The 16,719-nt window shown below is 34.5% G+C and overlaps 1 protein-coding gene across 10 annotated transcripts in view; it reads right to left on the bottom strand.

The window, feature by feature from the left end:
* ATP8A1 (ATPase phospholipid transporting 8A1) overlaps nucleotides 1-16,719 on the bottom strand; it is a 106,575-nt gene that overhangs the window by 30,952 nt on the left and 58,904 nt on the right. For all 10 annotated transcript variants that reach the window (XM_030491498.1, XM_030491500.1, XM_030491499.1 and 7 more), the window contains 6 exons: nucleotides 16,463-16,527; nucleotides 14,071-14,243; nucleotides 8,084-8,267; nucleotides 7,866-7,976; nucleotides 864-938; nucleotides 606-728 (listed from right to left, as the gene is read on the bottom strand). In XM_030491498.1, the coding sequence (XP_030347358.1) occupies nucleotides 606-728; nucleotides 864-938; nucleotides 7,866-7,976; nucleotides 8,084-8,267; nucleotides 14,071-14,243; nucleotides 16,463-16,527 (731 nt within the window). The remainder of the gene's footprint in view (nucleotides 1-605; nucleotides 729-863; nucleotides 939-7,865; nucleotides 7,977-8,083; nucleotides 8,268-14,070; nucleotides 14,244-16,462; nucleotides 16,528-16,719) is intronic.

The following is a 16,719-nucleotide window of genomic DNA, read 5'->3' on the forward strand; positions in this document are numbered from 1 at the left end:
CTACATTCTTTTACTCCTTCTTGCGCTAGCCTCTCCAAAATGTTGCCCATTTCTCAGCAAAAGTAGCTTCGGATTCCTTTTGATCCATTCTGACACATTCTAAGCTGACTCAAAGTATTTTTTCCCAAAACTCAAAATTAAACCATAAAATCACAACTCCAAATTGACAAAGAATTGTACCAAGTCACTCCCTCTACAAATCTAATGACAGTTCTTATTGTCCCCTGCAACACTTCTCCACAGGCTTCAGTAATCCATTTCCATATAACAGTACAAATACATACAGCCCAGCAACAGAGAGGTCTAATCACTTCTGCCTATAGAAGACAGCTTTATTACCAGCAGAGGAAAAAAATTAGGGCTGGGGAAAAAAAAAAAACCCCCAATAAAAAAATGCTTGCTGTCCATTTCCCTACTTGCTAAAAATGAATAAATATGATTTGCACTGTTCACAGACATGTGGACAACTGGAAACAACAGTAATAAAAATGCACTCCATTTTTAAATATGAGCAGCTTAGAACAAAAAGAATAACAATACTGAATTCCTATTAATTTCTGCTTTAATTATATATATATATTTTTTTTTTTTTTTTTTAAATATACCTTCGTATTGAAGTCCAGTGCATTTTGGGAAGTCTTGTATAACTCAGGATATTTCAGCATGTTTTCTTTACGGCAGGATCTCTCAAATATACCAAGAGTTAGTGGAGGCATTGCTGTAAACATCTAGTAGGTGGATTAAAACAAACAAACAAACAAAAACATACCGCAAAACTTTAGAGGACTTGCTTAAAGATTACTTACTCAAGAAACTTCCATGTTTATGGTTGCAAATAACTGAAAACACACAAATCATCTTACCACATTGTAAAGACCTATACACCATCTTTCAAAAAGAATTTGTCCAGAAAATCCATTTACAAATGCAAACCAGATCTGAAAAAGAGAACCATATATTACTCAAATGTCTTGCAAGGCATGATAAATACATTTTTCCTCAGCTTCACAAAAAAAGGTATCCCTAGAACATATTTACAACACAATTGAAAGTGTTTTGGTTTAAATCTATGTGAGAAAAAAATTAAATAAAACCAATTTGCATTCAAGAACAGATAATGGGCAATCTAGTCAAATATGTGAGCAATTCCACCTAAATATGAAAACATTTAAAGGAAGTAGCTACTTTCAGCTATTTTCAGAATCACTCTTTAAGAGTGATTTAAGCTCACTGCATTTATATTGTACTTAATTCATAATGAAATGAAAATTCTGAGAAATATGGGGGTGTGTGTGAGTGTGTGTGTGTGTGTGTGAACCTACACATAAGAAGCAGTCATCTTATCATTAGCAAACCTCCTAAATAATAGAATTCATACAGTAAGTTGCAGTTTGAAACTGAAAACTGTACCAATACTCCTTTCTCTTACATGAAACTCATGAAAGGATAAGGCTTTACCACTAAATCAACTACAACTACTTATTTGAAAAACACTAACTCAACTACAGAGTACTTTAGACAGGCAATTGGATATCTATCTCTTTCACTGCCTAAGTTTTATCACTTTTTACTAAAAGTGATACTTTTTACTAAATGGTTAAAAAAAAAATTAATTGGAAAGGCAAAATAACAGATTTTCTTATGTCTTTCAGAATAGTGTGCAGCATGACTGCTTGCTTCTATTTCTTCATGTGTAAGTTCAATGACAAAGTGGAGAAGCAGCATATCTGATGAATCTTTATTAACAAGTCACACTGAAACTATATCGCCTATGACAAAACATAAACTGTAAAGGTGACAAAAGCGAGGATCGTCTAAACAGCATTCTACTCAATTTAAGACTCATGTTTTTCAAGTGAATTTTTAGTTGCTGCTTTGCAGAGACTTTCCTGCAGTTCATATTTCATTTGACTTTACCATGGAAGCATGAATTGCTACAATCATAATGCATGTTTACCAGTATGTATGTACTCAGGCTGGCCTCCAGGTGACCAGATTCTATGGCCAAGCTCAGATTTTTTAACATGTAGTGGAACATGTTTGTGACTACTTTGAGATGGAAAAAATCCCAAAATTAGTAACAATTTACATTAAAATGAGAAGCAAAATCCAGCCAAAAAATTGCCATCTTTTCAACCAATAAATGAAAAGGAAATGGATTTTTTTTTGATGGCCAATTATTGGAACAATATCGCATACAAAGTCATGAATGTTAGAGGCTGCAATACAGAGATATAGTATACACAGAATTTTCTGAAGTCTTATAATGCTAATTTTCTTTACTTTGGTTAACAGTAACAAGCAGTATTTTCTAACCTTTCAGTCTATTCACTGAAAAGACAATGGAATTACTTTATGCCAGTAGAGTCAGATTTTTATAAGATCTTGTGTATTTTGATTTTTGACTTTTGAAAACATAGTTATGATTTAACCATGATGAATTTAGCAGACATTCGTTAGCAGCAGTTTCTCAGTTGCTGAGTATGAAGGAGCGAGATGAGTGCATAATCAGTTGTTCACTACTGAACACATAATCATGCACTGAACATCAGCACAGTTTTTTGGATGCTTTAAAACTAAGCTAAATGTATGAACCTAATCCAGGTTCACCTAATCCACCCCCACTGCTGTATACAAGTTGTGGTCCTCAACTGCCATCTCTCTTTTCAACCTTCTCATTATACATAGGTCCTACGTTATTTCCAATCTAGGAAGATGGCTAGGAAGACAGCTCTTGAGAGAGAAGTGAAGGAATAGATATTACTACGATTTACCTTCCCCCCCCCCTTTTTTTCTCTTGTTTGTATCAAATACTGAAGTAAATTTTAGAATTCTTACTTTGAAAGAGGGTGGTGGAAAAGGACATTTTTAATAGAGGTCATGTGAGTCAGTAGCTGGGCATAAATATATGTACAACTCATTACTGGTAATTTCAGACAGTTTAACAGAAGTACTACTCTCTAGGAGGAAAGTAAGACAGACTGCAAGTAGACATATAACGGACCCTTCAAAACCACGGAGTATATGAAACAACATTAACTTTCTGTTGTGATTTAACTAGCAGTCAAAACGTTACGAAACTCTCATTTAAAAAGAAAGGACCAAATATATGTACTGGATTTATTCCACATACTCACTGCTCTTAAAGATAAGTGATGTTAAGCAACACTTGAAAATGTTTTGTAGTCACTTTTTTAAAGAAATTAAAGTATTTAAGATAAAATTTCATTTACAATGGAATAGCATATATGAAAACACTACCGAGCCTCTCAGAAATGCTATGTATCATTTTATTCCTTAAAAAACATGTTGCTTTCAGTTTTATTTTGTACAGAACTTAAGAGTTAAAATTTTCAAGCTATTTAAACAGTTTTACTGTAGAATTGTAAAGAAATCCTTTAAGGCATAATATTAACTTCCTCAAACATTAGCATTTACTTTCTTCTAAAGAAAGCACGCAAGTTACAAGCATTTTATGTCAGTTTAGTGTAATAAGGAACTGGAACTTCTCTTGGTCAGAGCTCTAGATGCAAGCCAAGAAAAAATGAAATTTGGTAGCACCCCTCAGTTCTAAAGTTCTTGTTGAATCTACCAAAAATTGGTTGGGAAGAGAAACTTTTTAATGTGGCTAAAAACAATGCCCTCTGTAGTAGAAACACTACTATTTAGCGGAATACCAGACATACTACTTAAAGAGGCAGAGCATCTTTTAGTATCTAAACAGAAACATGGATTTTCTATTGTTTACAATAGCTACTATTTGAATGTTCACATTAAGAACACCAATGGCTCAAAAATAATTGGCAGATGTAGAGGGGAAAAAAAAGGCAGGAAGGATAAATGCACCCCTCATCTCAAACTGTAAGAGGAGAAGAAAATAAGCCACCCACTTGCCCCAACTTCTGAGCCTTGGAGCCTAGAAAATTAGACTCTTTTCTTACACAAAAAAACTACTATGGAGTTTACTACATTATTAATAGCTACAGTGACAAGAAATGCTTCACAGTGAGAAATTTATTCATGGAAGGTGTATTTCATTCTGATTATGATGGACAATGAAGGCAGCTGTACCTGCAAAAGAAGTTTTTAGGACATATTGTACCTGATACTAATTTAGGAGCAGACTCCGCCACTTCTCTCTTAGAGGACAGGTCCTACTCTAACTCAAATTACTAATCGAGCACCCCTATACAGCAGAACAGGTGATAGGTGTCCTTCAGAAGTAATTTAGACTACATAAGTGAGGTGGAAGTAAAAATTCAGACCATTTTATAGTTTAACAGCTACACAATTTCCATGGAAAATGAAAGATTTAGGTTCACAGCCCTTCCAAAATGAGACAGGCCTCTGTGCAGAACCTTGTATTTCCAAGTTTTCAAACCATATAATGCAAAAAAGTGGACATGTGCATAATCACTTTCTCCTGTTTTGTGTTTTTAACTGAACTTGGTGCAGTTCGCATACATTAAGTAAGGCATGGCATATTGAACAACAGCACCTAAATTCCACACCTCAGAATCAGGATGAGTATACACAGAAAGCCTGCTCACATTTGGGGTTATGCATGATCTGGGTCTCAAAATGACCACAGGCACTGATCTGATGTGTCAGGCACAGGAAATCGGGAACAAAATGGTAAACTTCAGTTCTGGACGTGAGCAGCACAAAGTGTGTAACTCAGCACTGGGTTTGGGGTGGGGGGAGGAAGGAGAAGATAACCATCATCTAAAGTTTCTGAAGCAAGAAAGACGAAAAACCGGCATTACAGCTCTAATTACTTAGTATAATTGTTTACATAATATCACTTAAATTGTTACAAACAGCCATGTTCAAGGATCTGTGACTGAACTTTAAATGTGAACTCCATGCATCTGTTTTTTCTGCTTGTGTCCTCTTTTATTTAAATTTTTCCCTACATAAAACATGAATGACCTATGAAGATCTTCAAACTTATTTTTTTTTAAATTGTAAGCTTTCTTTTTTAACATAAGCCAGTTATTTAATGTTATTACTAGTTATTGCTAGCTAGCAGAACAGAAAGTAGGAATAAGAAAATTTTGTCTTTTTGATGTTGAAGGGAGATTTGCTTAACTTCAAAAAATGTATAGTTTAAAGAGAGAGTATACACAGTAATGGTAATTTTAAAACCAAAAACCAATCAACGGAGTTTTCAATCACTAGATCAATTTCAATCCCAACCATCACTACAATGTAATGACAGCCCCCTCAAAATAAGGATGAGGCTCCGCATAGGCTTATCTTACGGGAATGTGAGTATACACTCCCATACAGGTACAGGCTTAATAATGCACATTAGCTGTCTATTGGAAATTCAAAGCTTTCACTTGCAATTTAGAATGATACTTCAAAATATAACCTCTAAAGTTACTGGGACTAGGCCCGGTCAAAAGATGAGGCCCATGTTTAAATATCTATTGGATCAAGACACAGACTAGAAAAAGTTATTACAGAGCATTCTTATGAACAGGAGTTTAAATGTTGAGAAACACTAATTATTATAGACCTTTACCATTTTCCAAAACAAGAAACCAATGGCACTTATTTTGTATAACTCCACTAATGCCTAGGAAAAAGGCTGTATTTTAGATTAAATTGAATCTATTACATATTCATTTGATTAGTATTGAGCAGAGATTTAAAAATATAATATACATCTATTAAGTAAAGGTAGATATTTTTTTTAGTTATTGTCAGCTAATAAAAGGAAACTTGTTTAAAGCAACTTCCAGACATGCCTTTCATAGCATTATTTCCTAAACTCCAAGACAGAGGAGGCGTGGCCACAAAAGCTTCACAGGCATTTTCCTGATGTAGCATTTCTGCATATTAAGCAGCAGCTTACAAATACTCATTGAGCTCTCTGCTCCCACGCCTGATCTGTACAAAAACCTGAAAAGGGAGATTCAAGACTGGCAGTTGTCCTTTCTAGAGACGTTCAATGATGAATTTGTGCCCATTCACTCACAGTATTGACATGAGCTATTAACATCTGTGAAAGTTTTCTGAGCTGACAAACGTTAGGTATATAGGAATTCAAGTAGAAGTCATCTTGTTTTCCAGAGAAGGTGTATGTGGTAAAATGCTTGTATGGATTATATATAAAGGGTCATAACTCATACAAAATGACCTCTTTGCCCTTCCATCTGCTCAGGAGATTTAATCTTTTGTACTTTTGTACTTTTTAGGCTATGATCTCTGTACCTTGCATTTAACTTTCTTTCACAAAGAATACAAATGGTGGGATATTTGGACCTAAGTTATAAATTTACAGTGTGTTTGCAGGTGACTGACAGAAAATTGAGAAAAATAAGGTAGTATGCTCTAAAGCCCAAGTTTGTATGTCTTCCATAAACAGAAAGCATACATTAATCCTGTTTTTTCAAATACTTCAAGAGCTACTGTTAATCAGTAGTTCTGGAAGTCTGATCATTTAAGCAAATATTCAGCTATTGAAAGTCTGCCATCACTTCCAAAGCGAAAAGGATCTTTAATGGACTTGCTTTTTCTATAGCTTCCTACTTTATGTTTTTCTAAATGGGCTACAAAATTGCTACTACTTAGATGGATATCTATTTGTTAATAACACAATAAAGAGGAAAACCAGGAAAATTTAGAAAATGTAAAAAAAAAAAGAAAACTTAAGAAAAATGCACCTTTTTCGCTACAATGCTTGTTTATAAAAAGATGTTTGAATTATCTTCAAATATTGCAACATAAATATCAGAATCAGAAATATTAACCTAATGTTTACATCAGGAGTAACAGAAATGAGGCATGTTCTTTCAGTAAAAACTGGATACATACTGTGCAAGTTTAAGATACTAACTTGAAAAAATATATAAAAAACTATTAAAGTTTTAAAAATAACTGTAAACACCATTAATGTAAAAATACAGGAGATAGACCTATAAAACTTACTTTGTGATCAAGCTTTGCAACAAATTAACTTTTTTCCCACATTTTTATCACAAAGTATCATTGTGAATATAAAGTTTGACTCAATTCTAAATAGAATTACTAGATGTATTTGGTTATAAGAAAGTGAGCAGCTGTTGAAAGAAAGAACAGTAAATAAAGGTGGGGGGAATTTAAAAATACATTCAAAAATGTAAGGATGCCATGTAGTCATGAAGGTCATGAAAACTATAGCTACACATGCTGTTTTAACCATATATCGATAAAGTACATTTTACTTTAACACATGCCTCTCGTACTACTGTATTTTTCACAAGACGGCAGTCTCCTTGAAATCACAGGTGAGGAAACTAGGCCAGTTACTTTCAGATAAATATTCCTGTTCATGAAATAGAGCCTAAGCAGGCATGGTTACCTCATCAACAAGTGAAAGGTATGCAATAGTGTAACTAAACATGTATATAAAAACCCCAAGTACTGTTTTGTACAGCAACAGCCCTGCAGCTCAACAGTGATCCGAAAAAGAGATTCAGATTGTGAACTGGACAGCTACCACAGCTCAAAAGCTGGTGTCACATTTATTTCTTGGTAAATCATGAGCACATGTATCTCTTGGTAAATTTAAGGCTATTTGTAACTGTATTCCTTAAATATTGTAATCATATTATAGATATAGAATTTCAACAACCTAGCAGTATTATGCAACGCAAATTTTCGGTACTAATACTTGGTACATATTTTTAAGACAATTGGATCTTTGAAAGTTAAGAAAAATCACTAATATTAATCAGCTTATTAGAAAGCAAGACTCAGTAGAAGTATTTATTGGCAGTTTAAATGCTTCTTTAAAATCATATATAATAACCAAAAGCTCAAAATAATAATGTCTGTACTTTCAAGAAGTAACATTAACTGTACTGTAGAATTACCTCGATAATATAAAGGACTATATTCTTGTAGAAACAATACAAGATGCATTTTGCTACTCTGTTATAATTCCAGGCTCCATGAACCAACAACAAGTTCTTCAAATACTTGAACTGCGAAAAATGAAAAATGAACAAACATACAATGAGAACATGCACACACCAATATTAATCTGATATCAAACTACATTACTATAGTATTTTACAGTGTAATGACTTACCTGAGCAATTGAGTAGTCTGAAGAATTTGCAGCTTGTAGACCTTCATTCCCACTAATACCAACACCAACATGTGCTGTTTGTATCATACTAACATCATTTGCTCCATCACCAATTGCTAGAGTTACTACCTTAACTTGTTTTTTAACCATTTCTACAACTTCAGATTTTTGAAGTGGTGATACCCTAAGAGGTAACGAAAAAAAAAAATAATACAGAACATTCAAATGAATGTACTTTAAAAATGTACTACTTAACCTGTGAAAAGGTAATAAAAACAAGCCAGATAATATCCTGCTCAGCAACATGGTATTGCTATTGCCTTTTAGGCTGTATGTTAAAAGCACATTCTCAGCAAAATTCATAGCAAATTTGGATTTGCTGAAGCAAGATGTTAATAGGACTGGAGAGACATAGGTCAAATAGCAATGGGCCCTTAAAACGGAGTAATAGAAGGAACCTCAAACACTGTCACTACCAGCATTAACTTACAACAATTTCCGATTTTGGCATATTATATTATTATGCTTTTTATTTTCCTCTCTGTTTAAATATGTATTTTATAAATAAACAAAAGTTATTTAAGACACAGATGTCAAATCAAACAGGAACAAACAGAGTGGACAGCACTATGTTAACTTAGCCTACACCGCTAAATTACAGGAACCAACTTTGAACATTGACTCTTGATCCTCCCTTTGTCTATCAGCTTGTAACTTCTCCCTCATTCTTTTCAGGACTATTCCGATTATCTGTCATTAAGAAAACACCTGTCCACCGCTGAAGGAAGAAATTATTCCAGAGATGACTCTCAAAAGCTCTATTGATGAAACTGTATCAGTTTTGGCTCCATCTACCGTTGTGTGTCATATATGTACCTTTCATTTCATGTTGTTAAAGTTCTATTCTGTATGCTGAAATTGAGTCCTTGTAATATTTGAGACACCATAACTGCAAATAATATATAGAAATCAAGTGCTAGGACTGGTATTTTTCACAGGGTGATGAAGCAAAGGAGCAAGCCCTAAGCAGTGTGGCAATCCACTCTCGTGCTTCCTAGCGCTGGAGTCAAGGTTAAAACCCTGGCCCTTGTTTCATGGTACAAACAGAAATAAGAAGAAATGTAAAGAGCTCTGAATGTCTCCCCCACCACTGCTGTTTACTGCTTCCTACAAAGGGTGCAATTGTGGTACCAAAGCGTGACTTCTGCTCTGCAGCTGGGGATGTGAAGTTGGTGAACTGTCCTTTCCTCATCTACCTTTCCAGCTTTCCAGATGAACTCATTCTAGATGCCTCCATGCAAAAACTAAATGTGATAGCAAGCAGAACTTGCCACTGGACACGTACTGACACTAAGATCTGGGGAAAAACATGCATTTCTAATTAACTTCCTACAAGTCTATATGCACACTCATGGCAATAACCTGACTGGTACCATAAGCTTTTGGAACTTCACAGTTTGGGCTCTGAAAGATTCCCCTTGCAGTCACAAAATTTCAAGGTTAAGGCTTATATAGGGATGTTCATAACCTGACTTAACTCTTCCAGGTCAAAAATTAAAATAACAGAAATATACAAGAAATTAAGAATACAAATTCTAGGGGACAGATTTGCAAAGGAAAAGTTGCACAAAAGAGCAACTACTTCTAAGTAACGTTCTTTCCTGAACACTTTCTGTATATTGCTACTCACTGGGATATTGTGAAGTAACGCAGCCTACAGAGTTCATGAATACAGTTCTCACCAGAATCAAGACTGCTGTATGGCACTCAAGCTCCATAACAAAAAGAAACATTAAACAGCAGACACCAAAAATTCAGCTGTATTATGGCATCTGTGCAGTCCTAAAGTTCCTCACAAAAGATCCTGCAAGCTGAAGGATGGTGCAAAGGCACCATTCTTATAAGCACGTGAATACTGGAAGGCCTCATAATACTTGAGAAAATGGTACTATGTTATTATTAATGAGTTCCTGATAGGCAAGTCCTTTACAGTTTGAAGAATTATAGGGCAAAGAAATCTATCAAATCTCATAAGCGAATGCAGCAAAAAGCCCCCATTTTTTTATACTGATCGATTTTAAGATCAGAAAACCAGTGCTAATGAGGGCAATAATAAAAACAACTCACCTACAAAAGAAACAAAATCATTCTAATGATATATATTAGTAAAATTATTTTTCAGAACATGGCATAATAAAATGTTACTGTCTGCCCAGTGACCTCTGGCATTAAAGCCAAGGCTGAATGATTTGCGTGTCTTGACACTGGGCAGACTGACATTATGGGTTAAAATGCATACTGGTGTCTATTTGGACCAAACTTTTGACCCATAACACAATTTGAGAGGAAATGTTTTCTTTTCCAACTGGTGGTATAAATTCCCTCATCACACCTCTTCCTGACACCCCTCCAAAAAAACAGAAACAGAACAACCCACCCACCTCTGTCCAAGTGAAGAATGACATACTACATTATCCACATTTAACACTAAGTTTTTACAGTTAGAGAACACTGGAACAGCAATTATATTATTTTCATTAAGTACACAGATACTAATGGCAATGCTTGGCCATCACTTTTTCTAGCTATCTGTAAACTCAACCATACAACCAACAAGAAATTACATGATTGCTGAACCTAATGGCATTGCTACCTGCCTTCTATTCTGCTTGAATAAGAATGCAATTGGAAAATAACTTTTAAAAACAACAATAAAAATTAAAAAAAAACCAAAACCAGAGAGAGAGCATAAAAAAAATTTCCAATGTTCACATGACAAACTATAAACTTAACAAAAGGAAACCACAGTTGTTCTGAGACAGTGTTGTGAAAGGAAACTAGGTATGTGGTATCTACGCTTATCTTTGCTCACATACAATATTCTAACTACCACTGGGCTCCAATAACATTCTTGTAGCCCTTTCCATTCTCCTCTCCATTTGCCAGAGAACACCTTCTCATGGTTCACCTTTAGGTGATGTTCCATGAGTGGAATGAAAGCCTCAGTCCTACTCTGTGCCAATTAAGTTAAATTTCTTAAGCTTTAAGTGCAAGTAAACTGAGAAAAAGGTTGCATAAAATTTAACTGTGTGATTTTTCAAAAGCAAAAAAATAAAGGATTGAAAAATAATATAGCCTTTGGACTGCAGGTAGCTATATAATTACTTTATTCAGCAGCCTACAGAACACATGTTATCAGGCTTTTGAAAAAGGTACCTGGGATGTGTAGAGCCCTGTGACGAACCTGGGATGAAAGCTTATGGGCAACAGCCCTTCAGAAAAATTCTGTGGTCCAAGTATACCAAAAAGCGTTTCTGCAATCTTTTATTACATGTTTTATTTGAACTCTGCTGATGAGTGTTGCATCAAGACTGGCTATAGCCAGCTTCTATAGAAGATTCCTGACCTGAGAACTTCTTTTTCATCTTTTTAACTTTCCAGGAACGGTGGCTTATTTTGCTTTCAGACAAGCTTATAGGGGCAGCCAGAAGGTGCACTTAGTCTCATTACCTGGTGCATCAAGTTCATGGTGAAAACAATAAAAAAATATCTCTTGTTCATTTTGTTCACTCTTAGCTGTACATTTTTACAGAATACAGAATAATCCATTTAACATTCTTCTTACATACATTGCACTGAAGCTGATACAGAGTTGGAATTCAGTTCATCAAAGTCCTTAAGCCAAACATCTGCTTGGAATTAACAACTTAGAGATTTTTTTGAGGTGAAATATCTACTGAATATTTGTCAGCTTCATCTGTGTTATGGCTAGTCTTAGGAAGAATACACTGGTAATAGAAACGTTAAAGAAAGTGATGTAATTTGTACTTTTAAAACCAAGGAGTGCTTAAAACATTTACTGCCTTTATATGGGTGGAGAAAAGGACTAAATTTTCATTTAGTCAGGACAATATATATTTAAATGACTTACCTTAATTAAAAATTACCATTTTTAAACTTCCTATTTTCATGTTCACAAACAAGGAAATGAAGTTTTTGTTCACATTTTTGTTAATATTTTGACGGAAATTTTGACTTTTGAGAAGCATATGATAATAACTCACTAAAACAGTGAGTGTTACAAGCAAATATTTTAGTTTTAAACCTGCGGCCAATTTTCATACAACCACATAATATGTCAGAGCACATACCTAGGCATGTATTGAAACCAGCTGACCCAAGAATACTACGGAAATGTAGAAATGGCAGAGAGAATGCTACTGGAACAGAAACTTTAATTTTGCACTTTTTGTTGTTTCATCATAAAGATGCTACCACTAAGAGACAGCTACATGTACAGAATATCCTTCAATGGTTCTATGGGTCAAAAGAAATGGCAATATTGTCTCTTCAAATGGCATAAAACATATTTTCAAATCAAGGAAAGAGAAGAAAAAGAAGCATAGTTTTGAAAGAGCACTTCTATGCGCATCTCCTACTTGTTACTTACTATAGCAAGCAAAACTGGAACTACTACAAGACGCACAAAGCTACAACTTGCCTGTCACAGGCTACTGTGTTAGAAAGATGTTCAAACACAGTATGAACTGTGTACCAGTGTAAGATCTCAGTTTAAAAAACATTAAGATCTTAGTTCGAAATTCAGAGTGTTTCATGCTGGAGCATGGCTACAAAGCTAAACCATAATAAATACATAAATAAATAAATCACTTGGTGGCATAACACATTGCTTGACAGAAATGATGGAAAGACTACAAACCAAGTATTTATTGGATAATACAACCTCATTTGCTTCTCCCTGTCCTTTTGCAAAGCAGAAAAATAGGTCCATTTTGAATTCTGATTTTCCAGATGAATCTGCTTCATCTTAATTATGAAGAACATTATTAAACCTCTACCTGAACACAAGAACCTTCCAATTATTTATCTTATTACTCAAAAGCAGATAATCTACTAAGGTGTATTTACAACAGTTTTCACATTTGTACAGACCATGTCTCTACCTTCAGGCAGATAACAGGATAGGCAATAATGAGGTAGTAGGCAGTAAGCTTATGTAATTTATTGAAAGAAGATTTCAATGAAAAGTGATGCTTACTTCTGCTTTTTGATAGATTAATCACTTGGCCTAAACCAAGCTTTTTAAACATTGATAGAAGCAGCTCTTGTGTATCTAGCTACCAAGCATACAAACTCCTTTTTCATTCAATCATCAAATGTAGAAAAGGTGCTTAGGAGATGTTTGCAGTTTTTGTGTTTAAAGACATAAAAACGCCAGAAGGCCCCAAAACACATAAGCTAGCACTTATGCAGTCTTATGTATTTCTTCCTTAATATAAATCTGGACATATTAAAAGGCATGCCAAACTGCTTTCATATTGTGTATATTTAAAAAAAACAGATATTTAATTTTCTTTGATCTGGACAAAGTTCCTGTGTTACAGTGAGCTTACAGCTTTAATAGCTGATGTTTACAGGAAAGGATGAAAGGTCTGATTTCTGAAAGAACCCCCAAACAATCCAGAATAATAACAATTAAAAAAAAGGTGTTTCAATCAGCTTCAGAACATAAAAATCACCCAGAGTAGTACCATTAACATTTTTGTGCACTTACGCAATGTAATCCATAGCTTACAGAAAAGTGGAGATATAAAATCCTGCCTGCGGAGGAAGCTCTACAAAAAATCCAGATGTGCTAAAACCTGCAGTTAACTGTAGTATTAATTTAAAGGCTAAGATTAGTGTCTCAATCTTGCTGAGACTACCCTTGACAGATAACAAATTATTTTTCTGGGTATATGCAATCTGAATGACTCTGTTTGACAGGTACATTCTGTTGCAGACTGCTCTACAGAAATATTTTGCTTGAATGACTGTATTTCATAACTTCAGCTACTGAAGCTTGTGGGTTTTTTAATATTTCATGGTTGTACGACATGGATATGTGTATTTTTTCTGAAATAGAAGTTTCTTAACTTTTATATGCCAATAAAAATACTGTAGAGAAAGAATAATGTAAGCCTTACCTGCAACAAATAACAGCTTTACATGACAGAGCCAAATCCAGGAAATACTGTCTCACTCCAAATGTCAAAGCATACTTCAGAGATTTACCATCAATAATGAGAGCAAAATCATTTTCCTTCCTTAAAGTATCACCAAGAGTACTGCAATGATGGCTAAGCGTCTCTCTTGTTCCCTGTTGCACAAAAAACAATTGTGTCCATTATTTTTAATTCCTGCTATTCTTCAGTCCAAATAATTTTCTTTTGTGTGATCGGAAACATTGGCATTTCATTTTTTGAGGAAATTCCCTTTTGATTTGGCTATCAAATAGACAGTATTAAATAAAAAAAGTGTTTGCAACAGCTGTACTATTAGAAACAAAAGAAGAAACAGGGTGTAGGACTGCTTTCACACTGCCAAAAAGAAAAAAAAAAATGTGCATAGGTTATGGTGGAACTTTTCATGCTCTTTAAATGCCACCAACAGTTGCATAAATGTTTGCTAAAAGATATTAAATAGTAAGTGTCCTATACACCTATGCGAAGGAAGATTCACATATATATAGATATCAGATAAAACAATGTGTTCACTTTTACATAAAGGGGTCTTAAATGTTTAGAAAAAAGGAAGAGAAACAGAGATAATTCATATTATAAGTACATGTGTTATAATTGATAATTCTATCATATTGAATTTATATTTTAAGATAAGCCCACATCAACTACATGTTATATAAGGGAACATAGTTGGGGGTTTTTCAGTTGCTAAGGACAGTTTGAATCGCACCTACATAAGTCACTATTCTGTGATCCAGTACTAAGAACTTCGGATTGCATGCAGTAGACAATACATTCACCTGTGTTTATGCAACATGACCTTCCCCTGCTTTGGGGAGGTCACTAATACCTAGTTAATTACAGCTCTACCATAGAGTGCCATGAAGAAGAGAAAAAATGCTTGTTCCGTTTCCTTCTTTTTGAATGGTCTTCATTGAGCTACAACATACTCTTCTATTGTTTCCTGCTTCACTCACAGCTCAGAAGAAAAAAGCATTTTAGAGGAGAAAGGAAGATAAAAAAAACCTGCTTCTGCTTTCAAAATACTGAATTTGGAAACCAGTAACATCCTATGACAACAATGTTCCTGCTGTACTGAGGGAACTGGGTTGTCCGGCAGCACTCATAGGAGCACAGCATATTTATTTTAAAAATATATTGTTTAACATGTATTTATTCAACTTTTTAATTATCACACCAGAGGTGGTTAGTGTGCAACACTTGTTTAAGGAGTTTTTATTGTACTCCATTTAGTAGTTAAATAAAACTACCTCAATTTATTTCATTACATATGAAGTATACAAAATCAATCTTTTTCACTTCAGATCTATTAAGTATTGCAGTAGTTCTGAAATCCAGCAGCCTCTGTAAATGACCTAAATATAGATCAGAAATAGTAGTATAGAAATACTGTAGAAATACTATAGAAAGTAGTAAGTATTTTAATTCGTGTTGTAGGCTACTCTTACAAGCTACCATGGAATCCTTCAGTTAAGGCACTCTTCTCACACTTTCTTTTCACTTTCTCTCCATAAGTCCTATCTTGAGCAACCTGACCACAACATAGAGTGAAGGTAAACTTCATTTCAAGTCTTCCTCCTGAAACCTTCTGGACAGTGAGTTTTCCCACTGAGGAATTTCCTCCACTTCTAAGTTCATTTAAGGCTCCCTTAGAGAGGGTGGTAAAATGATTTCTTTCCCCTCATGGGATTTTTCACTTAATATTGCACTCCTACCTTATCTAAAGAATTACTTCTCTACAAAGCAATATACTTGAAAGTTTGTAGTTTTAACCCTTACTTGTACTTCAACATCTGATTACAATTTCAGCTGTTTAATCACACAACTACAATTAACTTTTGTCAGATAGTAAGTATTCCACAAGAAACAGCATTAGAAAGGAACTTCAATTAGCTTGGTTGGGTACTGCTAGGTACTGCTAGAAGCACGTGAAGCTCCTGGCTTTATGCCTGCATGGATGGAGTCATTTCATTACGAGGAATTTGTTTGCTTATCATTCTCAAGTTCACTTGTGTAGTAGCTACACTGTGATGTTGGAAGGTGTAGGTAAGTTTCTACTCAATAAGTAACATTTTGTCACAAAGACCATACAGTCTTCCAAGTATGCAATACTAAAATTAACTCAAATTTTCTCAAAACAAATGAAAAAGCAACCTCCCAAACCAAAGAAACAGAAACACCCCACATAACTGTGGTTTTAGAAGAATTTTCTGTGTTTGTCCAGATAAGGAGATGCCCCAAGTTATTTTTCAGGCTACCTCCACCATGATGTCTGGATATTTTAAGCAGTAACATTAAGTGGTTTCATTAACTGAAAACTGCAGATTTTACTTACATCAAGAGAGCCTTCATTTATAACAATTAGCCCCATGTTCTTCCTCAAAAGTTTACAGGAGTGACCTGTCAAAAACATTTTTGTTTTCAAAAATTTATTCCACCAAATCCATTATAATATAACCAAGCATTTTTTCCTGTAAGAGAACTACAGACAGAATTAAGACTTCCCCAACTGAAATCAGTGGTAAAAAATCATACTGCATACTATAAAAATTAGACATACAGGTACTAAGTCAGAACAGCCAATCTTCCTTG

Source organism: Strigops habroptila, chromosome 7 (assembly GCF_004027225.2).
Source record: "Strigops habroptila isolate Jane chromosome 7, bStrHab1.2.pri, whole genome shotgun sequence".
Taxonomy (NCBI): Eukaryota; Metazoa; Chordata; class Aves; order Psittaciformes; family Psittacidae; genus Strigops; species Strigops habroptila.